Source organism: Bos javanicus, chromosome 8, assembly GCF_032452875.1.
Source record: "Bos javanicus breed banteng chromosome 8, ARS-OSU_banteng_1.0, whole genome shotgun sequence".
In the NCBI taxonomy this organism is placed as follows: Eukaryota; Metazoa; Chordata; class Mammalia; order Artiodactyla; family Bovidae; genus Bos; species Bos javanicus.
Window position 1 is genome coordinate 45,637,814 of NC_083875.1, and position 27,730 is coordinate 45,665,543.

The 27,730-nt window shown below is 38.7% G+C and overlaps 1 protein-coding gene and 1 non-coding gene across 8 annotated transcripts in view; one reads left to right on the forward strand and one right to left on the reverse strand.

Moving 5' to 3' along the window:
* Positions 1-27,730, forward strand: part of PIP5K1B (phosphatidylinositol-4-phosphate 5-kinase type 1 beta) — a 348,088-nt gene that overhangs the window by 246,769 nt on the left and 73,589 nt on the right. For all 7 annotated transcript variants that reach the window (XM_061425485.1, XM_061425488.1, XM_061425486.1 and 4 more), the window contains 2 exons: positions 9,212-9,367; positions 14,074-14,218. In XM_061425485.1, coding sequence (XP_061281469.1) covers positions 9,212-9,367; positions 14,074-14,218 — 301 coding nt within the window. The remainder of the gene's footprint in view (positions 1-9,211; positions 9,368-14,073; positions 14,219-27,730) is intronic.
* LOC133253554 (small nucleolar RNA U13) lies at positions 9,520-9,622 on the reverse strand. The gene has a single exon (XR_009738342.1). It is a non-coding gene; the product is annotated as a small nucleolar RNA U13 (small nucleolar RNA).

A 27,730-nucleotide genomic window follows, 5' to 3' on the forward strand; every position in this document is an offset into this window, starting at 1 on the left:
CAGCAGATGTTGGCAATTTGAACTCTGGTTCCTCTGCTATGGTAGTTAATGGAGAACCCCAAGACAGTTTGTGCCAAGGGGGACCTTCCTGGCTTGATGCTGCCCGTGCCCCCATCCCTGTGGGTGAGCCCCTGCCAGCCCTTGCCACCACAGGAGACCCTCCAACACTGGCAGGTAGTTTTGGTTCAGTCGTCTGTGGGGTCACTGCTCCTTCCCTCTGAGTCTTGGTGCACAGAAGATTTTGACTGTGTCTCCAAGACTGTAGTCTCTGTTTCCCCCAGTGCTGTGGAAGTCCTGTAATCAAGTTCTTCTGGCCTTCAAGGCCAGATTCCCTGGGGATTCCAAGTCCCTTTGTCAGATCCCTAGGCTGGGAAGCCTGACATGGGGTTCTGAACTTTCAGAACAGTGGGAACGCTTATTTGGTATTATTGTTCTCCATTTTGTGGTTTACCCACCTAGCAGGTATAGGATGTTACTTTATCATGATTGCACCCCTCCTACAGTCTCTCTGTGGTTTCTTCTTTTTCTTTGGATGTGGAGTCTTTTTTTGGTGGGTTCCAGCATCCTCCTGTCAACGGTTATTCAACATCTAGCTGCAATTTTGGTGTTCTGGCAGGAGGAGATGAGCGTACATCCTTTTGCTCCACCATCTTGAACTGGAAGGTTGCCCACTTTTCAGTTGGGTTGTTTGTTTTCCTGGTATTGACTTGCATGAGCTACTTGTGTATTTTTGGAAATTAAGCCTTTGTTGGTTCACTTGCTAGTATTTTCTCCCATTCTGAGGATTGTCTTTTCACTTTGCTTATAGTTTCCTTTGCAGTGAAAATGCTTTTAAGTTTAATTAGGTCCACTTGTTTATTTTGTTTTACTACCATTACTCTAGGAAGTGGGGCCATAGAGGATCTTGCTGTGATTTGTGTCAGAGTGTTCTACCTATGTTTTCCTCTAAGAGCTTTAAAGTTTCTGGTCTTACGTTTAGATCTTTAATCCATTTTGAGTTTCTCTTTGTATATGGGGTTAGGAAGTGTTCTAATTTCATTCTTTTACACTCAGCTGTCCAGTTTTCCCAGCACCACTGATTGAAGAGACTGTCTTTGCCTCATTGTCTATTCTTATCTCCTTTGTCAAAGATAACGTGCCCGAAGGTGCATGGGTTTATCTCTAGGCTTTCCATGTAGTTCCATTAGTCTATATTTCTGTTTTTGTGGCAGTACCATACTGTCTTGATGACTGCAGCTTTGTAGTATAGTATGAAATCAGAAAGGTTGAGTCCTCCAGCTCCATTCTTCCTTCTCAAGTTTGCTGTGGATATTCAGGGTCTTTTATGTTTCCATACAAATTGTGAAATTTTCCGCTAGTTCTGTGAAAAATGCCATTGGTAATTTGATAGGGATCACACTGAATCTGTAGATTGTGTTTTGTAGTATAGTCATTTTCATAATATTGCTTCTTCCAACCCAGGAGCATGGAATATCTCTCTATTTATGTCATCTTAGATTTCTTTCATCAGTGTCTTATAGTTTTCTGTATACAGTTATTTTGTTTCCTTAGTTGGGTCTGTTCCTAGGTATTTTATTCTCTTTCCCTAGAAGTTTTGACTGCCTTCATCTAATTCCCCCTCCTCCCAACCTCACCCCCAGTCTCTGATAGCCACAGATCTGATCTCTTTTTCTACAAGTTTGTTTGTTTTTGAAGTATAATTGATCTACAAAACTATGTTAGTTCCTGTTATGCAGCATAGAGATTTGATATTTTTATACATTTCAAACTGATCATCACAATAAGTCTCCTTATAATATGTCACAATGCAAAGATATCACATAATAATTGACTGTTCCCCACACTGTACATTTCATAACTGTGGCTCATTTATTTTGCAACCAGAAGTTTATACCTCTTAATCTTTCTCACCTATTTGCCCCACCACTACCACTACCTGAAATATCTGTATTTATCTTTCTTTGTCTGACTGATTTCACTTGGCATAATACCCTCTCAATCTATCCATGAGGTCACAGATGGCAAGATTTCATTCTTTATTATGGATGAGCAATATTCCTGTGTGTGAGACAGAGAGAGATCGATCTTTATCCACTCATGTATTGATGGGTGGGCACATAGGTTGCTTCCATGTTTTGACTGATGTAAATAATGCTACAATGAATATAAAGGTGCATATATCCTTTCTAATTAGTGCTTTGTTTTCTTTGGATGAATATCCAGCAGTGGAATTGTTGGATATGGTAGTTCTGTTTTTAACTTTTTGAGGAATCCCCATACTGTTTTCCATAGTGGCTGATCATTTTACCTTCCCACCAACAGTACCCAAGGCTTCCCTTTATTCCATATCTTCACCAACACTTGTTACTTGTTGTCTTTCTGATAATAGCCATTCTGGTTGGCAGCTATATGTCATCTTTGGGAAAATGTTCAGATCCTCCACACTAATATTTTGACATTCTTCCTACCCATCTTTATTTCTGTACTTTGTGTATTTATACAAAGGTAGTGGCATAGTGGTGTACAGTTTTATGTCTGTGTCCTCTGTTTTTTACATGAGTAGTTTCCCGTATCATTGTATATTGAACAAAGAAGCTGTTTACAATTATGATACAACATTAAAATTATATGGGTATGCTGTGATCTGTTTAATAATTCTGTCATTATTGGGCATTTACATTATTTCTCCCTTTTCTAATTAGTATTTTTATAAGCATCATTTTAGATAAATATTGTTTCCAAGCTTATGATTATTTCTTTAGGATAGATTCCAAGAGAAGTACCGAGTGTTTAAAATGCACATTATTGCACAGAATGATTATGCCATTCTAGACTTCCACAAGTGCCTATATTCTTCTAGCCTTTAGCCAGAATTATTTTTTTTAATTATGCTACTCTGATAAGGAAAAAATGTTATCTGATTGTTTTATTTTGCCTGTCTTAAGTACTGGTAAAGTTCAACCATTATTCATGTTTATTAGCCATTTTAGTTCCTTTGAGAATTGAGCTTCGAAATATTTGTTCATTTATATTAGTGTTTACTATTTATCCAAGTGATTTGTGTGAACTCTACATACTAAATATATCAGTCCCTTTTTCTAAACCTTATTTCATTCTAAGAAAAACTTTTATTTCACATTTGACCATCTCAGTGGTATCTTAAAATTGGTCTAAAATCGAGACCACTACAAATTAAATTCTCTGTCTTTTCTGCCTAAGATAGAGCATAACATAGTATTTATTCAGCCAGAAATCCTGTCTGAACACCAACTTATGGTTCAGATTTTCTGCCTCTCTTCACCCTTTGCTGTGGTTAAAAACATGCATTTCTTTGTGGCCCCTGGTAGATTTATGGAGGAGATAGTCCTTGGGACCCCAGCTTCAGTGAGTCTCCTCCATGAGATTCCCCATCTTCAGAGCTTTTGCTTTCTTAACAGTGTATAAATTCATGGTACAGTCAGTGGCATCCTCAATTCCATGACATATGGTGTGAGTTGTGAATCTTTCTAATTTGTATAGTTTATCATGTTTTTAATATTACAGGTCTTTTACTCCTCAGGTGGCCAGATCTATTTTTTTCTCATTTTTCTCTACATTTTATAACATCTCTATTCAGATATAATTCACATACTGGGAAATTCACCTTTCCAAAGTATGTGATTTGGTGATTCTTAATATATTCACAAAGTTGTGAAAATATTACCACTATCTAATTTTAGAACATTTTCATTACTTCTAAAAGAAACTTACATACCCATTAGCAGTTACTTTTCATTCCTTCCTTTTCCTAGCCCCTGGCAACTACTCATTTATTTTCTCTCTCTGGATTTGCCTATTATGGATATGTCATATGGATGGAAGTAACCAATATGTGGCCTTTTGTGTTTGGTCTTTTCACTTAACATGATGTTTTCAAAATTTAGTCATCTTATAGTACTTTACTTTTTTATTGCTGAATAATATTCCATTGTATGGAAAAAATACATTTTGTTTATTGATTCACTGGTTGATGGATATTTGTGTTGTTTACATTTTTGGCTATTATGCTGCTATGAAAATTCATACACAAGATTTCTGTGGACATAAGTTTTCATTTCTCTTGGTATATACCTAGGAGTGGAATTGGTAGGTCAGATGGTAATTCTATTTAACATTTTGAGGGACTGCCAAACTCTTCTAAAGCAGCTACACAATTTTACAGTCTCACTAGCAATGTATGAGAGATCCAGTTTTCCGCATCCTCACCGATGTTTGTTACTGTCTTTTTAATTTTAGACATCCTAGTGAGTATAAAGTAGTATCTCAATGTGGTTTAGATTTGTATTTTTCTAATGACTGATGATATTCAACATCTTTTTTTGTGCTTATTGAGTATTTATATCTTCCTTGGAGAAATTTCTATTCAAATACTTTGCCTATTTTTAGTTATTTGTCTTTTTATTGTTAAGTTATAGAGAGTTCTTTATATATTCTTGACAGGAGTTTCTGTTAACAGATATATTATTTACAGATGTTGATTTAACTTATACTAGATGGTGTGAGGTAGGGTCCTGCTTCATTCTTTTGCATATGGATATCCAGTTGTCCTAGCATCATTTTTTGAATGGCCTGTTCTTTCCCCCATTGGATTATCTTGGTTTCCTTGTTGAAAATCAGTTGTCCACAAATTAGGACTAATTTCTGGATTGCCCTCAGGGTGCTCAAGAACCTGCCACACATCCCGAGTCCACACGTCACTGAAGGCCACCACAATTTACTCAGTTATCCAGACCAGACATGTTGGCATCAAGCTTTGTAAAGGCTTAACCACTGACTTGCAGTCACTCACCAATACCTAGTTGTACCTAGAAATAACAAGTGTCCATCGCTTCTTCCACAATGCCTTTCCTGTTTTAACTGTGTTTCTTGTGATTTGGATTTGTTTTGTTTGTTTTTGCATAAAGTTGTGGCCCTCACATTGCTTTCTTAGCTCCAGTCATAGCCATCTTGTAGTACTTTACTTTGTACTGCTGAATAATATTCCATTGTATGGATATAACCCATCCAATCCAGTGTCACCCCACCCCAGCCTCAGGGATCAATTTAATCGCCTCTTGCTGATTCCTGTGCTTAAAAAGAAAACCCTCTCATGTTTCAGAAGTTTTTTTCTTGTTAAGAACTTCAATGTATTACCTAGTGTGCAAAATCCTTAACTCTGCTTCTGAGTCCCAGAGTGAGGCGGCCTCTCTCTCCCTCCCCTGTGATTTCCCTCCCACATTCCATGCTCTACCCTATCCTCTAGGCTCCAGCAGCTCTGAGCACCCTACAGTTACCCCTACATTCAAGGCTACCTATACATCTTTACAGCCCTTGTCCTTTTGCCTGTAACAATCTCCATCCTTTCCTGGTCTTCCTTCACTTCTCAACTCAGACAATGCTTCTTTCATAGAACTTACTATACTTTGCCATAGTGAGCTGTTGTCCTATTTCCTTACTTGACTTTGCATTCCTGAAAAGTGGGGACTGTGTTTGGTTCTCATATATATTCCCAGACCCTAGCACATTTCCTGGCACATTGTACCCAATCATTATTTGATGAATAATTGAATGAATGAATGGAATTTAATTTAAAGTACTTAGGGTAGCAATTTAATTAGTAATGTTGATACTTTAAAATGCAACTTCAACATCTTTTATCAACTATGATTAAGTTAAAGCTCTTAGTTCCTACAGGCATACTTGCTTTGTAGGTGAAAACTTCCCCTCGCTACCCCTAACCTCAAGAAAACAGTACCTGGTCTTCAGGTTTCTTTTTTTTAATCAAAATTTTTAATCTTCTTAAATCCATTTATCCCACCCCAGAATTGAGTCCTGCTGTCAATGTAATAATGTTTACAAAAATCCAATAATACTTTCTGGAAATATTAGTCACTGTAATGTTGAAACCTCACTGAAATTCTCTACCCAGATAATGTGTCTAAAGTACTAAAACTTAAGTTTTCTGGAAGGAGTAGAATAATACATTAATTAGTTAAAAATCAACTGTCCTAAAATTTTGGAATAGTTAATTCATTCAGCCAACATGTGAGCACATATTATATACCTAGCATTATGCTAAACATTAATAAAAGCTTTTTTGAAAAAAATTAATTCCATTGGTAATTTCATAGCCTGTTTTGGGTCAGGGATTGGAACATGAAACAGATTTATAATGTAATAAAGCAGCTGTTGGTCGAGTTTTTGCACAGGCTGCTGTAGGTACACAGAGAGAAATAAAATTGATCTTCCCCAAAAGAACTTAACAATGAAAAGAATATTTAAGTCCTAAAATGCAAGCCAGCATTTCAAGTTAGAGGCAAGAAAGACATCTCATGTAGGAGGAGCAGCATGTACAAAGGCCCAGGGGTAGGAATGAACAGAAGAGTTTCAGGGGTGGCAGATGGGTGAGCTAAAGACAAATTCAGGAGTTTCTGTGGCACAAAAGAAAGTAACCAGCCAAAACCATCCTTTGAGATTATCCCATCAAAATGAGTCCCTGAGGTATTCAATTTCTGCAAGATTCAAGTCCTTATCCACTGAGAGAGTCTCAGATAATTCCTTTAAGGAAGAGTCACCATTTACGACAAAAGTAAAGGCTTTCTTTAGGTGCTGTGTGGCCCTTGCAGGAATTTATTTGGGGTCTTCTCTGCTCCACATTGCATGTATGCTGATAATGAGCAAAGAGTTATTTCTTTACTGGGGCTCTTGGCCTTTGGTCCATTATAAGTCACAAGTACAGACCGTTCTCTGAGCATCTTCCCCTCACTCACCCTTCCATGTTGCTGCCAGCATTCTTCTGATCCTAGCTCTCCCTCAGTTTAGGAAATGAGCATTGGCCTAGAACAATGCAAGTCTCAAATCTTTTGGTCTCAGGGCCACATTACATTATTAAAAATGACTTAGGATCCCAAAGATCCTTTATTCACGTTTATCTAAATTTATTTAAATATCTATATTTAACCTATTAGAAATTCAAATTGAGGGAAATTTTAAATATTCATTAATTCTTATAAGATAAAAGCAAAAAATTGCATGTCAACATAAGTCAATATTAACAAAAAAGTAATTTTGAAAAGTAATTGTATTAATTAATAAATAATAAAATAAATAATAAATAATTGTAAATTATTGTATGAGAATAAATAATTGTATGAGAAAAGTGGCATTATTTTATATTTTTTCAAATCCCTAATTCCAGCTTAATAGAAGACATCTAGATTCTCATGTCTGCTTCTGAATTCAATCCATGATTATAACCACAGGTCATGTAGAAAACTCGGGAGAGAATAGGAGTGAGAAAGATAAACAACTTATTGATATTATTAAGAAAATTGTTTTAGCATCACAGACCTTCTAAGAGAATTTCAGGGGGTCCTAGCAGTCCCTGAACCACACTGAGATCTTCTGGCTTAGAAATTTTAAAATACAGTTGACCCTTGAATATCAATGGGAGGAGTAGTTAGGAGCACCAACCCCCTGCATGATTAAAAATTCCTGTGTAACTTAGTCGGCCTCCTTCTGTGTGCTTCTTCAGCATCTGATGATTTAACCAACCCCAGGTTATGTGAAACTGTTGTATTTAGTATTGAATTCAAACCTGTGTTGTTCAAGAGTCAACTCTACTATATTGAAAGATGAGAGATGAAGGTTTACAAAAGTTAGCAGATAGAATGTTAAAGCAAAAGCCAGCATATGGATAATTACTTCAAGCAAGTGTGACCACTGTTTTGATGGGATGATGAGTTTAAAAAAATGTGACTTACTTGTTCCACTTATTTACCATTAAAATCCATTTCAATCAGTCTTTAAACATTCAAAATCTTCCTCCTCAAAGAAAAACAAACTCTAGTTTTATCTTTCCCACCCCTCACTTTAATCAGAAGATAGAATGCCAAAGAGCTAGGAAGTGAACCACCAATTAAACAACTTCAAAGAAAGACACCTGGAGTTTCATGCTTTCTAGCTCTGGACCTTGAGCAGGTCACAACTTTTCTACTCTCAGTTTCTAGACCCATAAAAGGGCTTACCTCCCTCACATGACCATCTGGATAATTTGAGATGTGGAATGTTAGTGTTGGCTTCCAAACTCTCAAGCCCTCTACACATGTTATTGATTATAATTATGTTATTATTATTATAATACTACTCATGGGACACATAAACCTCCCCTTCTCTTTAAGTGGAGAGATTGCCCTCTATGCTTTCCTCATTTGTGTGTCCCAAAGCCCTTCTCCAGCTAAGTTCTTGCAAGCCGCCGATGGGAAGGCCCCTGATGAGCTGTATAATCTAAGCTCTGAGATTCCCAAGGCCAAACACAATCAGTCTAATGCATCAGCTGTCAGGTTACCCCTACATGCAAACCTCCAAAGGAAGAGAGACACTGCCAAGACCAAGTTCAGGGAGAAGTATAGGCAGGCTTCAGGTAGGTAGGCTTCCTCAATGCTCTCACAATGTTCAGACAAGAAGAATAATTAAAGAGAATATAAATGAAGATGGTCTGGCTGCACTGAAGCAGCTCCCATTGACATATCAAAAGTAAAGTCACAGCCTTCAGTGAGCATGATTGATGGTGAAGTACACTTGCCTTGGTACAGGTTTCCAACACACTTCAGAAGTCATAGAATGCTGTTTGGACAAAGATCAGGAGTGAATAATACATCTAATGTAACCATGACCTAGAAAAGACTGAAAGGGTCGGAAATTTGAGTGGAAAGTCACTCAAAGAAAAAAAGCAAACCAGAAGTAACTTGGCTAAATTGGGTAACATAAGTATAAGATTAAACATTGGCATGTTTAGAAATTCCCAGTCCCAAGTTAATAAAACTGGGGTCATGAGAATTCTCCTTACTTTACCATCTGCATTTATCAACCCACTCAGCCTCCTCAGCACTAGAAAAACATTGCTCAGAGGAGGAAAAATAATTCTTTAGCAATAAACATTTGAATTTCACCTCAAGTAAGACTACATTTCAAAATCTGAAAAGACAGCTCAACCCGGATTTATTCTAAGACATTTTGATTTAAGTCACTTTGGATAAATAATATTGTCTCCCTTTCCTTGTGTATGTAAAACAAAGCTCCTTGCATCCTACTCAGATAATGACTAAAATGTTAATAAGTCATGAGTAAAATTTTAATTAAAAATATTATTAATGTGGTTTTACAATAATTATCTATTTTTTTCTTTTTCTAGCTTTGAAGGCGTCACCTTCTAAGAAACGGTGCAACTCCATCGCCGCCCTGAAGGCAACCTCACAGGAGATTGTGTCCTCAATTAGCCAGGAATGGAAGGATGAGAAGCATGATTTGCTGACTGAAGGGCAGAGTTTTAGCAGCCTTGATGAAGAAGGTAAAGACACAGAACTTAAACCACAAGAATTTTTTCTTTCTTTTCTTGTTTTTTTTTATTCATACAAGTATTGTAAACTCACAGTAGAAAAATTAGAAAATAGTTTCTCTAAGAAACAAAGTCTCTTAACTGACTTTTTTTTTTTTTTTTTACATCAGACAGGTACTGTGCAGGTGTCTTAACAAGGTTTGCAGGGAGGCACATGTCACGCAGCATCATGAACACCCAATCATCACACTCATGAACGTAACTGATTTTTTAGAAGATATTTATAGTATGACACAGTTAACGTAAAATTTTTGAAACACATAAACAATCCCGTATTGGTTTATGGTAAAAAAAAAAAATAATAATTAGAACATACTAAAATATTCAGAAACAAAGATCTATAATTCCACTACCTGAAGGTACCAAATCTGAAGGTTTTGGTATTTTCACTAGTAGACCTTGGTCTGTGCTTATATATATATTTTTTTTTTTTCAAACACACATAGACATTATATACATATATGAGGCAGGAAGAAAAGGGGACAACAGAGGATCAGATGATTGGATGGCATCACAGACTCTATGGACATGAGTTTGAGCAAGCTCCGGGAGTTGGTGATGGACAGGGAAGCCTGGCGTGCCACAGTACATGGGGTTGCAAAGAGTCAGACACGACTGCGCAACTGAACCGACCAACAGCATAGCAGTGAATGACCAATTTATTTTGGTCCTTTTTAATGAGTTTAATAGAAGTTTTATAATTTTCTCCTGGCATGTCATGTTCCTACCTTTTGTTAGATATATTTCTCAAATCGTTGTAGAGATAAAGACAGATATGTGTTTTCTGTCTTTTCAGATAATGTATCTTTAAGATTTGGTTTTTCTGGCTATTTGTTGCTACTGCATAGACCTTACATCTTTCTTACTTGCTGACTAGGGCTTCTGGTACAATGATAAATAGAAGTAGTGCTTGTGGGCAGCCTTGCCTCATCCTGATTTTAAAGGGAATTCTAATGTTTCACTTCTGAGAAAGTAGTTTGATGTATCAGATACCCATAGTTAAGTCAAGGAAGTTCCTTTTTATTCCTAGTTCCTAAAATTTTTATCAAGAATGAGTGTTGCATTTTATCAAATGTTTTTCTCTATCTATTGAGTTAATCATTTGGATTTTCTCTTCTAATCCTACAAGAGGAAGTAACATTTTAGATTTTATTATCAGTTTATTCTTTTGGGAATCCCAGCATTTCCTGAAAGTTTCTTTTACTTCCTGTAGAATATTAGATCTCTCCTTGGGGTTTTATTTTCCTCAAGAGTCTTTAAAATAGCGTGTTCATCCTTGGCCCTTTTGCAGCACTTATCCATATGTGCCAAGTTGGATTTCTTTAACTTTTACCCAGATTTAGCAATTTCGACAAGAGTTACTGAATTGCCCTTGCTCCTCACTCTGAGTTAATGGCTCCAGTTTCTGACATCCATGCTCTTTCCCTAGCTTCCCTGTGTTGGTATCTCCCTACCACACTGCTTAATTCTCTAGAATCAACTCATTTTTAAACTGTGACAAACTTTCAGATAGTGTGCTCAATATGGCTTCTGTCAGCTATACTCATTTAAACATGTATATATTGCTTCTAAAGTGTAAGCTATGAGTCCAGTTGTTAATCTAAGGGGATAAGTATAATAAATACACTACATAGCATTTAGAAAGTCTGGAAACATAGGAAGCAGTGCACAAATCGTGCTTTTTTTCAAATGAATTACTGGATCTACTGCTTTGAATCTAAAGGCATTTCACCAGAAAAGGTCTCGGAAGGTTGAAGAAGAACCTGTTGAGCGTATTCTTTGAAACTGTTGATGTATTATTTTTAAATGAATTTATCTGGACAATTCTCTGCATCTACAAATTGGGGACTTCCTTTTCAGAGTGCGCCAACTCATCACCGAACGCCCATCCGGTGTTTAATCATGTGTTCTCTGTCATTCTCAGTATGTCTGGGTTGTATTCGTTTTCTTCTGCCATGTGACAAATGACCAGAAGGTTAGCAGCTTACCTCCACTTATCATCTCCAGTTCTGTAAGTCAGAAGACTAGCAAGGTTTACCTGGTCCTCTGAACACAACTTTATCAGGGTCACCTCAGAAACGGGTCATCAAGGTGTCAGCTAGGCTGAGTTCTCATCTGGAGGTTCTGGAGAAGACCCCCTCCTCCAAGCACTTCCTGTTGTTGGCAGAATTCACTTCCTCGCAGTCGTAGGGCTGAAGTACTCATGTCTTTGCTATCTGACAGGTGTGGGCCGGGTTCACCCCTAGAGACCATCCTTGTTCCTTGCCATGCAGCCCCCTCCATCTTCAGACAGAGACTTTCCTGCAAGTCAGTGCCCCTCACACTTGGAATCTCTGCCATGACGGTGTCTGACCCTTTAATATAGTTAAAGGGTTCACATGATTAGGCCAGGCCTACCTGAATAAAGGGTAAACCCTCTGACTAACTCAGGGTTAACTGATTAGTAGCCTTAATTAAATCTGCAAGATTCCTTTTGCCACATAAGATAAAATAATAACAAGAATAATATCTCATCATTCTCACAGCTTCTACCCACACTCAAAGGGAGATTATATAAGGGTGCAGGTCACTGGGGAACATTCTAGAATTCTTCCCACCATACTAGTTAGTTTTTTTTAAAACTGAAGGGTATGGGCACATAAGGAAACAGTGCTCTGGTTCATGGAGCTGCTCCTAAGAGTCAGCTATCTGGTGTTTGGGTGCTCTCTGACCCAGGCCCAAGTCACTGGACAGGTAGTGTTTTTCTATAATCTATCACTCAGGGAGCCTCTGGTTTATGAAGTCAAGCTGAGTATGCCCAAGACCCAAGTCTGTAGTAGTTGTTCTCAGTCCAGCTCCATCCACCTTATATTTAATAGCGATTCATTGGAATCTGATGTGAGCTTGTGTTTCAGATCCACTTTTCTATATTCTTGAGAGTTTTCATATTTTTCTGTGTATTTAATGAGAAGGTGGAATCAAGTATGTTGAAGATTGCCAGCCATTTGTCAACTGCTAGACTTGTTGATTTTTGAATGTTGAGTACTTGTGTAATTTTATATGCTCATCATCTATTAGTCATCATGGCAATTCTTTATTTTGATCTGACTCAGAGGCAAAACTGCACCGTCTCCTACACTTTAATGTGTGTCTAGTCTCCTAGTCCAGAGTCCAGGCCTTCTATGCCTTCCCCCTTTTCCCTCCATTACTCACCCCACATCTCCATCTATATCCCTCCAAATCCAAAGTCCAAAACCTCACATGTTGTTATGCCAATTAGGGTCAATTTCCATTCATACACTTCATGACAGTACATAATTCTGAGCCTGTAAAAGAATACCACAAACACCTTAAGGCTACATTGTATTTATTATCATCTGTTTTAGCTTGCTTTGGGGAAAGGATTAAAAAGAATCCACAGTACAGCATAGTGACTCAAGTTAATAATAACTGTATTGCATATTTGAAAGTTGCTAAGAGAGGAGATCTTAAAAATGCTCATCACCAGAAAAAAATGCTAAAAGTGTGTGTGGTGATGGGATGTTAGCTCAACTTATTGTGATGATCATTTCACAATATATATTGGGTTAGCCAAAAAGTTCACTCGGGTTTTTCATACCATCTTACAGAAAAAACCCAAACGAACTTTTTGGCCAATCCAATAAACATATCAAATCACTATGTTATATACCTAAACCTGATCCAGTGTTATTGAATATGTGTCGGCTGTAGTTCCATAAAATTAAAAAATAAAGTATCTCCATGAGGGGAATAAAGGTCCAACTATGGAATGATAAAAACAAGATTCGTTCACAATATTCTATCTCTGGGAATTTATGTTTCTTTTTAAAGGAACTCTGATCTTTGCTGTTGGTCCCTTAAGCAAAACACTATCTCTGACAGACTGACCAGTAATTGGTGTGAATTTGTCCATTGGGAGAGGATGATTTAAAATGATCCAGATTCAACTGTCCAAAAAAAAAAAAAAAATCCATGTAGACTCAGAGTGAGCATAGCCTTGACTGTTCTACTTTCCTGATGGGGGATACTCTTGCATGAGTACTTCCATAGGTACCTACATTTTAAATAAAAATGAGTTCTCATTAAGAAAAAAAAAAGCAGACTTGCTTGTTAAAATATAATATCAAGGAGAGCTGTGAATAATATTCACAGATGCATGTGGGCTCAAACAAGGTTAAGGTCTAGCTGGCTGTTAGTCTCTGAAGCATTTGTTTCCTGGCTCTTAGCAAATCTGAGTTCTTAGATCTGCACTGAGAATCGCAGATGTGAGCACAGCCTCACAAGGGGGATCAGGTTCACTGTTTATACATTTGCCAATCATCCTTTTAATCTCTGTTGAATTATCTCTTCAAGCTCCTAGGAGTTTTTTATGTCATCTTTTGAAACAGTAAATCACTTTATTAGGTTTGAAAAAGAACATTCATAATGTCATTTCCATTAGCCATTTTGTAAATTAGTGCAATTTCCTTTCTGTTTAACCTGTTTCCAAGAAGCTATTTACATTTCTGCTGCAGTTCAGAGGAGCACAATTAATTCACAATTTAATTTGCAGCCTGATATATAAAATGAACGCTTTTGACTCATTTAGATTATCATAGACACTGAAACAACATTTATTAGTGAGATTCATGAGGGCTTGTTTTGCTTTTTGTCACCAGCACTGGGATCCCGACACAGGCCAGATCTGGTGCCTAGTACTCCATCGCTGTTTGAAGCCGCTTCCTTGGCGACCACAATTTCATCTTCTTCCTTGTATGTCAATGAACATTATCCACATGACAGGACTACGCTTTATTCAAACAGGTAATACTTAGTACAATCAAATTACCAACCAGCTATTACCATGTTAATGTCACAGCTAGACCAGCGTCTCTGAATGAGTCATCCAGTCATCCCTGACAACCAGGTTGTGACCATTGCCTGCCCTGTAAGAAAAACAGAAAATCTGCATTTTTACCGTGGTAGGAGGGAAAATCCTTATGATTTTTATTCACAGTTAATCATTGTGTCCTGTAGAAAGTATATATACTTGATTCTATGGGGGGGAAATGTGAATCTTTCATCATTTTTGTTTTAATAATCTTATGAATTTTTGTAAAGCAAGCACTCTTGGTTAATATTTTCACAAATAGTTGCAAAGATATTTGAATATTTTCTTTTTGTATGAGTGATCTTAGTAGCCACGATAAACAGAATAACAGCCCTCCTGTCTATGTCCTAATCCCCGGCACCTCTGATGCTCTTCCCTTATATAGTGAAAGGGGCTTTGCCAATATGACTAAGCTAAAGATCCGGAAATGGGAAGAGTATCCTGAATTATCCAGATAGACCCAGCACAATCACAGGGTCCACATAAGAGGAAATCAGGAAAGATTAGAGTCAGACAAGGAGCTGTGATGGCAGAAGCAGAGATAAGAGAGGGAGAAAGATTTGAAGATGCTACATTGTTGGCTTTGAAGGTATACAAAGGGGCATGAGCCAAGGAATGCAGGCAGATTCTAAATGTCAGAACAGACAAGGAAACAGTCTGCCTTAGAGCATCCACAGAGGAACACAGTACTTCCAACCCTTTGAATGTTAGGACTGTGACTGCTAGAGGTATAAAATAATAAATCTGTCTTATTTTAAGCCATGAAGTTTATGACAGTTTGCCACAGAAGCAATAGGAAACTAATACAGTGACTCTCAAACATTTACTGTGAATCTGAATGTTGGGGTGGGTTACTGAACTTTCTTGGATAGAAAGTTAATTTTTGTTAGATATTTTTCTAATAAAAAATTAGGTAAATAAAATGTTTTCAAACACTGGTTCTAGTAATAGAAAATATCTTTACCAAAAGATCACAACATTGTGAGATTAGCTATTTTTTCTATTTTTATATAGGCATTTTTGTAACTAGCTTCAATTACAGGGTAGGGAATACTGTGTATACCTTCTCAGTAATTATCTGTTAAATGTTGAACTGGTTCTTATTAAAATTCAGCTCTCAAGAATCAAGATCAAATTTGTACAAGTGCTTTTTATACAGTAAGTTATTTTCCCCCTCCAACCTAGCAGCTTGGTTCACCTCCAGAAAGAGGACTCAATATGATAGATTCATTTTTAATGTGTGCATCCTTGTACATCCTAGCTTGGTCTTTAGCAGGTTAAGATTTGGTAGTTGAAGCTTCTGTAGAAATTCCTTTTTGTTGCTGCTCCCTTCTCTGTCAGCTAGATACAGGTTAGGTGGTAGCAGGTGAGACAGTATGAAAAAGAGGAAGGAAGGACAAGGTGATTCACAAATTTTGCCTGGACTTCCATTTGGATCACCCTACTCTAGGACCAACAAATAAGGCTCTGTTGTAACTTATTCAACTCATCTGAACTGTAAAAGTAATTTGGGTAGCTTCCTCAGATTAGAAAAATTCAAAGTAATTTATACCATGAACATGTACCTTGAAAGTTCAAATTTGTTATGTAAATTAGTCAAGCTACAGTTTTTCCTGTTCATATGGTACAGCTGTGAAAAACTGTTCTTTTGCTCTCAAATGTAAATAGCAGCTCAAAAGATGGAAAGTCACAGGAAGTTCTTTGAAAGGTCAAAATCAATTCTCATGTGAAGCTGTGGTGGTTTCTTTACCATTGCACAGTTGGATGTGCTGTTAAATTACATACTAGAATTTTCAGCACAAAAATACAAGGGTTTCGTATGTTTGTTTTTGGTGGCAGTGGTTGTGGTTCAGTCTCTTGACCAGAGGTATTTAACTCTTGGGTATTTATAAGGTTCCTTGAGGATCTGAATCGGAGTTCCTTCTAACTCCCAATCCTTTCTGGCCAGCTTGGGAGATACCTTGCCTGTTCCAGGGCTGTGGTATACAACTCTTGATACCTTTATTTATGCTGATACAGGTTATCATTTAGATGGGAAAAGCATCAGTGTTGTCTATGATATTTTCCCCTTTCTCTTTTTTTAAGTGAATTATTTGAAATAAATCTTCTGTGGCATTGTATCTCCCAAGTTACAATTTGATATATTTAGCTATCCATCTGGGTTCAGTTGCAAGAACAAGAAACCACTCAGTCTTAAGCAGAAAGGGATTTGATACAGAGAATCCGCAAAGTCTTAAAGGCTTGGGGGTGCGTTGTGCTTTGGGTGGGACATTAGAAAATCCACTCCAGGTACACACCCCTGAGCTGGCCCACCAGTAGCCTTGCAACCTTTGCCACAATCAAGTGGAGGTCCTGCCTGAGGGATGCAAGCCAGAGAAAAGCATGTTGTGAACTGAGAATATTTTTTAAATAAACCAACATTTTAAAATCATATCACTAAATCATCACTAAGTAATCATATCATATTTCACTAAAATGCCCATATTCTTTTGAAAACCCACTAGTTGTGGCATCACTGGGCTCCCTTGCTTCACGCTGGAGAGGAGCACATGGACGCTCTGGGTCAGCACCCTCTGCTGTGGTCACCTCTGCTCTGGCCTGCCTGCTCCTGTGGGCATTTCTGCTCTTCACCCATGATGTGTAAGAGAAGTCAAAGACATGCCTCAGATCTTAAGACTGCCGTAGGGAAGTCATAAGGAAAAGGTGCAAAAAAGGCACAGAGGTGCTAAAGAACCCTGAAGAGAAATAATGGTGGTTCAACCCCAGGGAATCAATATGCCTACTTCCCCACCCACCATGCCCACCCCTAATTACTCAGCAGGGAAGCCTTACCAGCCAATTGAAAAGAAGTTATCATATTTTGTTCCTATCATTTTTTTCCTTTAGAGTCCTCCAAGTCCTACATGATGTCTCTTGAGGCTATACATAGACAATATTCTAATTCTCTTCAGGCCCGCTAAAGTTTAAAACCTAATCCAGACAGCCTGTAAAGAAAATTGGTGTTATAATTCATGTTAGGGTTTCCCTTTTCTTTATGAATCACTTTTATGTTAAGGCAGAGTGGTCTGTTTTCCCACTTCCACATCATACTATACATAACTGTACTTAGATATGCTGTGAATATTCCAACTAGCAGTTGTCATTGTGTCCATCCTTTCAGAATCTTTTAAGTTTGAAGAGTGTCAGTTAGTGCCTAGGTGTTTCCACTCCTGAATTATATACTATAGTGGGCTGCTGCTGTCTCTTAGAATTACTCCTTTTTTTAAAAAAGATTATTCTTTGTGACTTCAAAAATTCCAGTAGCAATTTATTATTTTTTTCCAGTGCATTCCAAAATTTGACTAGGAAACAAAAAAATACTATCATTTTTAAAGTATATATTTGACTTGATTACTGGGAGTATATATTTTCAAGTTCTACTCAACAGTCCTATGTTAGAGCATGGAATTCATAAGACTACAAAGGAACTGTTATAAGTTCTTGCTTCCCAGTCAAATGGTGGGATTTTAATTCTGAAGTTTTTATTCTTGAATTCTTCTTTCCTAATAAGAATTCTGTTTTTATCTATATAAATTGAGCATTAAGGAATACAGAGGCAAATGTGTTTTACCTCGAAGTTAAAAAGAGTTTAGTGTTGTGGAAATTGGATGCATACATGAATCTTAATTCTTTTTGTGATTTCCTGCACAGTTGGTAGCAAACATGAAGCTCTTATAATGCATAAGGACAGAAAGCCCTACTGCATTCCAGTATGTTTATCCTTTCCCCACCAAAGATGTCTTTACCAACATCACCACTCTGTCTAGTCTCATGTTTTGCCAGTGGCTATTTCTAATAGTTGGCTCAGACTGAAGACATTTGAAATATTGAGAAAAGGACGGATAGGTCAGAGGAAAACCACTGGTCATTCGTCCACGGAGAGACAGCTGGCAAAGGCTCCCTAAATGTGGAGTCCAACATTTGAGACCTCAAAGGCTGACTCAGTGGTTCCAAGCACAGTTCTGGCCCTTTCTTCCTGCCAGTAGAGAATGGTAAACCTCATAGAGGGTGGAACAGTTGCCTCTATCTACAAGCTCCTCCCCACAAATTGCTCATCGTTCAAATTTAAAGACATATAAGTAGAGCCATCCCAAAGAATGTTAGAGACCCATTATTTTACAGATGTTGTCTAAAAGATAAAGGAAGAGAAATGCAGAGACATGCATTATATGACATATCCAAAGTCACAGAGCCTGCTAACAGGATTTAAATCGGAACACAGGTCTCTGGGGTCCAAGCCTTGCGGTCTTTCCACTGTGCCACCTTTCTCATCATGGTCTCCGAAGACCTCTGGTCTTATCCTTGATGTGTATGTTATGCACAGATGGTCAGTTGGGGTTTTTTTCCTTAATGTGAATTCTGGCCCTCTGAGCATTTTTTATTTTCACTATTTAATAACTAAAGTATTTCCAGTTGGCAAAGTAGTGGGCTTATGTTAATATCTACCTATGATGTTTATTCTAGAAGTCACTGAGCTAAGTTTGCTTACTAAAAACATGATAGTTATGGGAACTTTTCTATCATAGTACTAGTTATACTTCAAACCATCAGTAATAATCCAATAATAACTACAAAATAGCTAGTTATGGGGCCTTATTAAGGATCTGTGTTCTTGACTCAAGTCACTTCATTCTCATTGTCGTTCATTCGCTCAGTCATGTCCTACTCTTTGCGACCCCATGGACTACAGCACCCCAGGTTTCCCCTCCCTCACCATCTCCCAGAGCCCACCCAAATGCATGTCCATTGAGTCAGCGATGCCATCCACCCGTCTCATCCGCTGTCGTCCCCTTCTCCTCCTGCCTTCAATCTTTCCCAGCATCAGGGTCTTTTCTAGTGAATTGGCTCTTCACATCAGGTGGCCAAAGTATTGGAGCTTCAGCATCAGTCCTTCCAATGAATAATCAGGGCTGATTTCCTTTAGTAATTCTCACAGCAACCCTATCTTATCTCCAGTTTACAGATGAGGGATGCTTAGCAATTTAGCTAAATTTCCTGAGGTCAAGTGGCGAAAAAATAGAGCCATGTTATCCACACACAGCACTGACAGGGAGTGTATTAAGGCACAGCCTCAGCTAGTCAACAGTTGTCCTTAGACAAGGACAGTTGTCTCAGACAAGATGGCTTTTAGATGATGCTTTTAATGGAAATTCAGTAATATCCACACACATTCTCTTCTTCCCTATCTGTTTTGCCTTTTCTTTTTCCATGTGATTTTGAGTAAGGGTTTTCACTTTCAAAAATGTTAGTTTTGGTTTTCAAACACTAAAAATATGACATATTAGTTTAAATTCACAAGAAACTTAAAATAGCTGTTTCCTTACGTTTTTATTTTCAATTCTCCAGATACACTTCAAATTGGTACATGATCATTGAGAGACTTTTTAAATTGAATTATAGTTGATTTATAATATTAGTTTTATGTGTATTACGTAGTGATTCAATACTTTAGTAGATTATACTACACTGAAAGTTATTACAAAATATTGGTCAGATTCCCTGTAACCTTGTTGCTTTTATTTGTTTTGTACATGGTAGTTTGTATCGCTTACTCTCCTGCCCCTAACTTGCCCCTCCCATGCTCTCTCCCCACACTGGGAATCACTAGTTTGTTCTCTGTATCTGTGAATCTGGTTCTATACTTGTCATATTCATTCATTCATTTTTTAGATTTCACATATACGTGTTAATATACAGTTTTTGCCTTTCTCTGTCTGACTTTTTGCTAAGCATAATAACCCTGTACATAATACTCATTGCTGCTGCTGCTGCTAAGTCGCTTCAGTCGTGTCCGATTCTGTGTGACCCCATAGAAGGCAGCCCACCAGGCTGCGCCGTCACATGGTCATAAATGGCAGAAGTTCACTGAGAAGAGACTTGTTAGGTATGTTTCTGCTTGATTTAGAAAACCCTGAATCCTCTGTTGACATAGTAAGGTTCAAAGGAATCTTTATTACTTACAAAACAAAGGGAGAAAAAGTTGGGGGCACAAACTTGCTAGTAATTCCAGTTCTGTAACCATAACCTCCAGAGAGGGACAGTGCATGCCTGCAGTATCTGCTGTGGCCATGGCAGCTCCTTGCTGTACCTAGATGCCAGCTGGGGGCTCTGCCAGCCCATCAGAAGGTCTCTGTAGCCCTTCTGTTGATGCTAGATTTTGAACCTGACCTCGACAGACTCTTGTGCTTTTATGCATCTTCATCTCAGTACTCCTGCCTGCAGATGGACCTTCTTGCCACCATCAGCCCCAGTCAGGTTTTTCTCTTTCACTTTCAGTATTATAAATCATCAGTTAGGGCATTAGTCCTCCAGCTGCCACTTCCACCTCTCGAACATTGGGCAGGTCACCTTAACTTTGTGTGCCTCAGTTCCTCATTTATAAAATGTGGATTATTATGCTGCCCACCAGAGCATTGTTACAGAGATTAAATGTAATAATCTTTGGAGAGCACTTATGCCTCTTGGCACATAGTAAGCAGCCTCAAAATACTCGTTAAAATAAGTGATTCCAGACCCTGACACATTGCAGTTTCCCCATAAGTCCCACTCTAAGGGGCAAGATATAGTTATTTTTGGCAAAAAGCCCTCATGGAGTACTCTGTTAGTCAGAGTCCTGTCAAGGAAACAGAAAACACACTTGGAATTTCAGAGAGAATTTAGGAAAGGGTTACAGAGTGTGGGAGGCTGAAAGAGTGAAAGCAGGGAGTTGCAGAAACCCAACTAAATAACTGCAGGAAACTGCTCCTAGCAGGAGCCCTGCCATGTCACCAGAACCTCAAACTCAGGAAGGAGGCCACACCTGGGGACCAGATGCCCCCTGAGGAACAGGGACAATAGAAAAGGATGTCACCTACAGAGCTGGGAGAGTGGCAGGGACACGGCCAGCTCCAAAGACATCACCAAAGAAGAAAGAAAGAAAAATGTAGGAAGAGACCCAAGCCTTCTCTCTTCCTCTTGTCTCATTTCCTGGCAGTGTCCTCAACTGGCAGAACCTGGCCAAGGAGCCTGAGGTACGTGGTTTGCCAACTCTTGGCCCCAGCTTTGCAAAGGAGAGTTGAGACAGAATATTAATAATAGCCTCAGCACACAAAGGGAAAACTGAGATAGATATAAAATCCTTCACACAAAAGAATTATAAAAATCAAAGTTTTATAAAGATTGAGTGTGTGCAAGAACAAAAATCAATTTAGACTCTTTTAAAGGGAATCAGAGCCAATTTATTACTGTGCCAAGGTAATAATAGAACGTAAGGTAGCTATAATTTTTTTAATAATGTGGGTAATTAGAGACTTCAGTATTTACCAATAAGTCTGATAGCCAATAATGCTTTCCCTGATACTATACTAGAGTAGATGCTGGTTTTAAATACTCAAAGAAATGTCTTAGCTAATTCCAGGTACATGGGTTAGATAAGAAAGGTTCTTGAGCTCAAGAATTCCACAAAGAGGTTTGTAAACCTGGGGAATCCAGCTGATAGAGCAGGCGATAGACAAGGTAGCCATCACCCCTGCCCTAGACAATGCACTTTATTGCCAAGACCCCAGTCCACCCCATCTTATCAACTGGCTATAACTCAGTTTAAAGCAAACACATTTGAGGCAGTGGAGAGATGTAATGTCATTTCCATTCTCCTTAGAGTTAAGAGAAGGGTTTAGTGTCAGGAAAGCAGGTCACCAAGCAAATGATGATACATGTTTGGGGAGAATAGCAGTCCTGAGAATCCTGAGGCAAAGCCTGCTTTGTTACCCAGCCTCACAAGAGAAGAATGTCTTATTTTAGAAATTAGGACCTTTTTAGGCATGCTGTGTTTCAGGCAAATCTAAGAGCCATGTTCATATCCTTTTCCAGTTGTGATTGGGGCCCCTGCAGAGAAAATTGGAGCCTGATTCAGCATCACAGTATGCCTGTTAGTTTAGCTTCCTCTCCACAGACCCAGGCCAAAAGAAACCCAGATTTACATCATATACTCTATGCCTGGATTTTGTTAGATGACACTGGTTTTTTTTTGACAAATTATAAAATTACTTCTGAAGTGATTAGCTTTTCAAATGATCCCTCATATGTTTCAGCCTAGGCAGGAAATTGAAGTGAACTTTTCAGATATCTGACATTTATGAAGAATAATTTAGGATTCAGCATTAATTCAAAGAACACTCACATTTTTTGATGAATTGTTACATGGTAATATTTCTAGGTGCTTTTCGTGCATTATTAAAAATTTTTAATGGATCCAATTGATGAGTAAGCCATATGAGGGGGAAAAATGTGGAAAAATGTTGGCCAGCCTTTGGATATCTTAACTGGTCAAAAATAACCTCTTCAGTCTATTTTCTACATTGTAGTTCTGGGACCAAACCATCATGTCTATTTGCTTGACTTCGGCCACTAATGCAGTCTCTGGAAGAATGTCTTGCTGGTGGTGGATGTACCTCTGTAGACCCTCCCCAAACCCCTGCCCTTCTTCACTGAACCTCTAGAGAAATGCATCTCAGAATGTGATTGATTCCTCCATCTAGGTTTTCCACACTGCTCAAGGAATTCTTCAACTCATGGTGGAGTTGAAGAAAAAAGTTTTTTGAAAGATATTCCTCTCCTTCTGTATTTTTTCTGAGGTATGAAACAATTTCTTTGCCTTGTGGTTAAGCTAATACACAGATGGGCTCATTCAAGGACTTAAGAGGATATAATATGTAATGCCTGCCATGCAAAGTGGAAGGGGTTTCAGATGATAGTGGGAAGACAGGACCTCAATGCCTTTCTTGTACTTCAGCTCTACCTGGACATATCCTAAGCAAAGATTCCCTTGCCTTAAAGGAATTTTAGGTTAACGATACCTCTGGAAGACTCCAGCCTGCCCTAGACTGGCTTCCCAGCTCAGCCTCTGTGACCTTTGGCCAAACTACATTTCTGCTCTTCTGGACTTGACTAAGTCTACAGAGACCCTTGACTCAGTGGCCAAGCAAAGCCATCTGTTTGAGATCCCATGAGCTTGTTGACTCTCTTGGTCTACTTAGAGATCAGTTTGATCCTTCTGGGCCCCTAGAAGTCACCCTCTCAACCCTGACCATCGCCCTCTGCCTGTTTGACTTGTCTGCATCACACTCTAATTCCACCCTTCAGTTTAGCCAGCCTTATGAAGTTAGTATCTTCCCCTAGACGACTCCTGTCCAAGTGACCCCATACAGGGCAGCGCCGTGGGCTTGTCCTTATCACTTCAGCTGTCAACAGCCTCTCTTTGGGGTACCCTCTTTTAGTGCATCTCCTGTGTTCCCATTTGCCTTCTCATCTAGTTCTGATAACCACAATACAAAGTAATGATGACTGCCAGGGCCTGAGACTATGATGTGTGAACTCCTTCTAGGTTCTCTCTACTAGCTCCCTCCCTTCCTCCTCCATCCAGGGACCCCCAGGTGCCAGGCTCCGCCAGAATCTCAAGTTTGATTTTGCAATTCTGACATACTGAATATACACAAAGTAACAAATATCATTTCTTCCAAGGCTCTAGAAGGAAGTTGATTCTCAACATCCTCTGTTTAATCTTGTTATCTATGGAATTATCTCCCAAGTAGCCAGCTTTATCTCCTTGTAATTTAGACGAGTTGGTGATCTTTGAGGGTACAGTTTCACTGTGGAAGTCCACAAGTGTAAACCTGCTACTGAGGACTCATTAATTTCAGAGAAACTTGATAGACTCCCCCGCTCCACCTCCAGCCCACAGGCCAACTAAACACACCTACACAACAGCCTTTTGCTTGAAGCTCATGATAGTCTGGGTGTCAGGAGAGTTAGGTAAGTCTAATGAGGGAATTAGGAGGCATCAATAAAATCTCAAATCAGAATAATACTAATCCAAAATGTAATTATTTAATCACCTGCTTTCAAGGATAAAGTAATAAAGATGAAATATAATGATATAAAGGAGTTTATTAGTTAATTTTCTGGCCAGCCATATTAAGAATTAGTGTTTGGAAGGTCACAAAAGAACTTAAAAACAACCAGACTTGTTTTCTCAACTAAGGATTTGGCTAAAATGAAAATTCATCATGATGGCTACTTGATAAAATATGGGTTAATTTCTCTGTCTTTTGTTGTTTCTCATCACATTGGAAGAATATTTCTGTGTACTCATAGTCTGGGCAGAAGTGTTTCATCTTTTATTTATATGTAAGTGCATCTGGGTTCATTTCCTAATAATTCTAACTGCCATTACTGGCCGTTTTCTTTGTCGTCACTGGGTTGTGACAGGAGAGAAGTCAGACGTGTTAATAAGTGAGTTTTCCTGCTCACCTTCCTGATGTGTTTCCAATCCTAGTAGCTAAACTTTCCCTAAAAGAATCATGGAGCTTTGGAAATAGAAGAGTATTTTGACGTCATAGGAAAAGAAAATGGCAACCCACTCCAGTATTCTTGCCTGGAGAATCCCATGGGCAGAGGAACCTGGTGGGCTAGAGTCCATGGGATCACAGAGAGTCAGACACGACTGAGTGACTAACACACACACTTTGACGTCATATCCTCCAATTCTTTTATTCTTTTATATCAAAATTCTATATACTGAGTTAAATGGTCAAATGGTTGTATAAAGTTAATTAGGAAAAAGAGCCGGTCCTTGTTCACCTCCCCTTACACTTTACTGTCCCCAGATGTAACCACTTTCAGCTCTTCTACCTGATTCATTTGGTAATTAATTCCGTATTTCTAAACAGCATGCTTGTATTGCTGTTTCTCGACATTAGGTTTGGACATTAACTAATAATTTCCCACTATAGAAGATGAATATTTAGCTGTCTTTTTGCCCCATACATGCACCCTTCCCACCCGCCCTTCTAGTCTGCCAGTATAGTTACATCATGACTGTGCTTAGATCTATATCGAGTGTTTTATTATAACTATGTAAATATTGAGCTTTGGTTTCCTTTTCTGTATGACTTTTTGTTTTCTCTGGAATAAATAATCATCTTGTCCTTTTATTTGCTTAGCTTTCTATGTATTTGTATTTAACAGAAGCCTAAACTCTTCACCAGTTGTCTTAATTGCTTCCCACACTATTTACATGCATCCAGTTCTGTTCGTTTCATTGTTTTACAGAAGTGTCCCCAAAGTCTTCTGACCTGTTCCCATCTGGGTTGGACTGCCCTCTGGGGCCTGAAGTTCATATGTTACCGTGGAGTTTCCCTTCTCTACCATCCTGGGATCCTAATCACCTCTGGTCTGTGTTGATTCCCCTGTTTATCATGTCCTGTATCTGCCTCTTTTTTGGTTTACTCCCTCATTTTTGTGGAGCACATCCTCTAGTGTCTTCCTCAGGATTCATCACAGGTAAAATATTCAAGGCCTCGTATGTCCAAACAAATCTTTATTCTTAACCCTAACACTTGATTGATAGATTAGCTGATATAGAACTCTGCACTGTACATCTTTCTTGTTTTCAATTGTGAAGTCTTTGCTCTGTTATCTTCTAATTTCCGGTTACTGTTGAGAAATGCAGTGCTATTCGGATTCCTGATCTTCTGTATATGGCCTGTGTTTTTTTCTAGAAGCTTATTATCTCTTCAGCTTCCCCCTTGTATCTCAGTGGTTCATGGTGATAGGCTTTGCTGCTGCTGCTGCTAAGTCGCTTCAGTCGTGTCCGTTCTGTGCGACCCCATAGACGGCAGCCCACCAGGCCCCGCCGTCCCTGGGATTCTCCAGGCAAGAACATTGGAGTGGGTTGCCTTACTGCAGGTCTATTTTCCACCATTATGTTGAACACTCAGAGGGCCTTTTTGATCTGCAAATGCATGCTTTTGAGTTTGGGGAAATTTTTGTAATTATTTTTTTTTTTAATTTCCTTCCTCCACTTTTTTTCTTCTTACAGCTCCTTTTGTGCATATGAAATCTTCTGGATTTGTCCTCCAGTTTCCTTTCCTCTCTTTATTTCCTTCTATTTGTCTTCCTATTTTACCCTCTGAGGGAGTTCCTCTACTTTATCTCCTAATCCTTCCACTGAGTTTTTCATTTCTGTTGCCATATTTTGTGAGAATCTTTTTTAGGAATCTTTCCTTATTTCACAGTTGAAATTTCTTCTCTTTTCTTTCTGAAGAGATCAGAACTTTTTTTGTTTTGCTCTGATTTTTGTCTCTTCTTGTCTTTTGGTCTCAATTTTTACGTGGGTTGTCTTTTTCTGTTTATTTTGGTCTTCATCTTTCATGTTCACAGTTTTCCTCAAATTTCTGAAAAACCTTGCTTGTTGCTCAACCACATGTTTGAATGGGAAATTAAAAGTCTGGCTGGAAGCTTCAGTATTTGAGTTGCCCAAGCTTCACTAAAAGGCATCAGTTGGATTCTTTGATGTGAAGCCAGTGTTAGTCACCACCAGTCTGTACTTTGACCTGGTTTGATTCCTTACAGAAAGATTCTTCTAGTTTCCTGCTTGATAGAGAAAAGCCTGGCTGTAAGCTTTGTAGGACCTGTGACTGGGAAGAGCTCTGGGTGTCTCAGCGTCTATTATAATAGGCACACATTCAACCTCATTACACTGTTTTCCTTCAACTGCCTCTGGTGTCCCTGGGTCTATATGTCCCCTGTTCTATGTGCTCATCAGTTGGGGGAAAAGTCTTCCAGTTTTCTGCCAAAATGGGCCTGAGTATTTGGCTGGCTGTGTGTGTGTCTCTGCTTTCCCACTGGTGACTTAGGATTCAGCTCTCTTGGGCTTGCAATCAGTTACTACCTGTCTACATGCCTTCTAGGCTCCAAAATATCGTGTCTGTTACCCTCTCCCCATCTTCTGCTCTTTTTTACGCTTATGTCTTTTTTAACCCTTTGTTGTCATTTTAAGGGGCTTGAGGTGACAGTACAATTAGATAGGATGAGTTCTGTCTGGCTCTGCTTCTCTGTCTATATGTTAATAGAGGCCCAGAGAGTTGCCAAGTGAGAATTCTGAGGTTGCAACGTAACTTAATAGCAAAACTGGTACTCGGACCTGTACTCTCTGACTCCTTGTTCAGGGCATCCTTTTTCAAAACAGAGAAAACCATCAATAATGGATTCATCCATAACAAGTGTGTGTCTGTTTGGGTGTGCATGAGTTTCAGAGTCTGTTTTGCCATGAGTACTTTGTATTTTTGCTTTGAATTATAGCTTATCAACATGTTGGAAATCGGGAAGCAAACCCCACTCTCTGACTTTCTCTGTGTCTCTAGCCCTGGGAATAAAGCATGAGTCCTTAGGGTTAGCCTACCACTAACTAGACATACCCTCTGATATTTAAGACACAATTCAGTTCATCTGCTTTATTAGATCTCCCTCAACCCTTAGCAAATAGACTTGCACTGGGCCTGTCGCAGTAGTCTATCAGATCTAGATCCTAAAAATGGACATTGCCCCATCTCAGTGTCTCAGGCTAGTATCTTACCACATCTATTAAC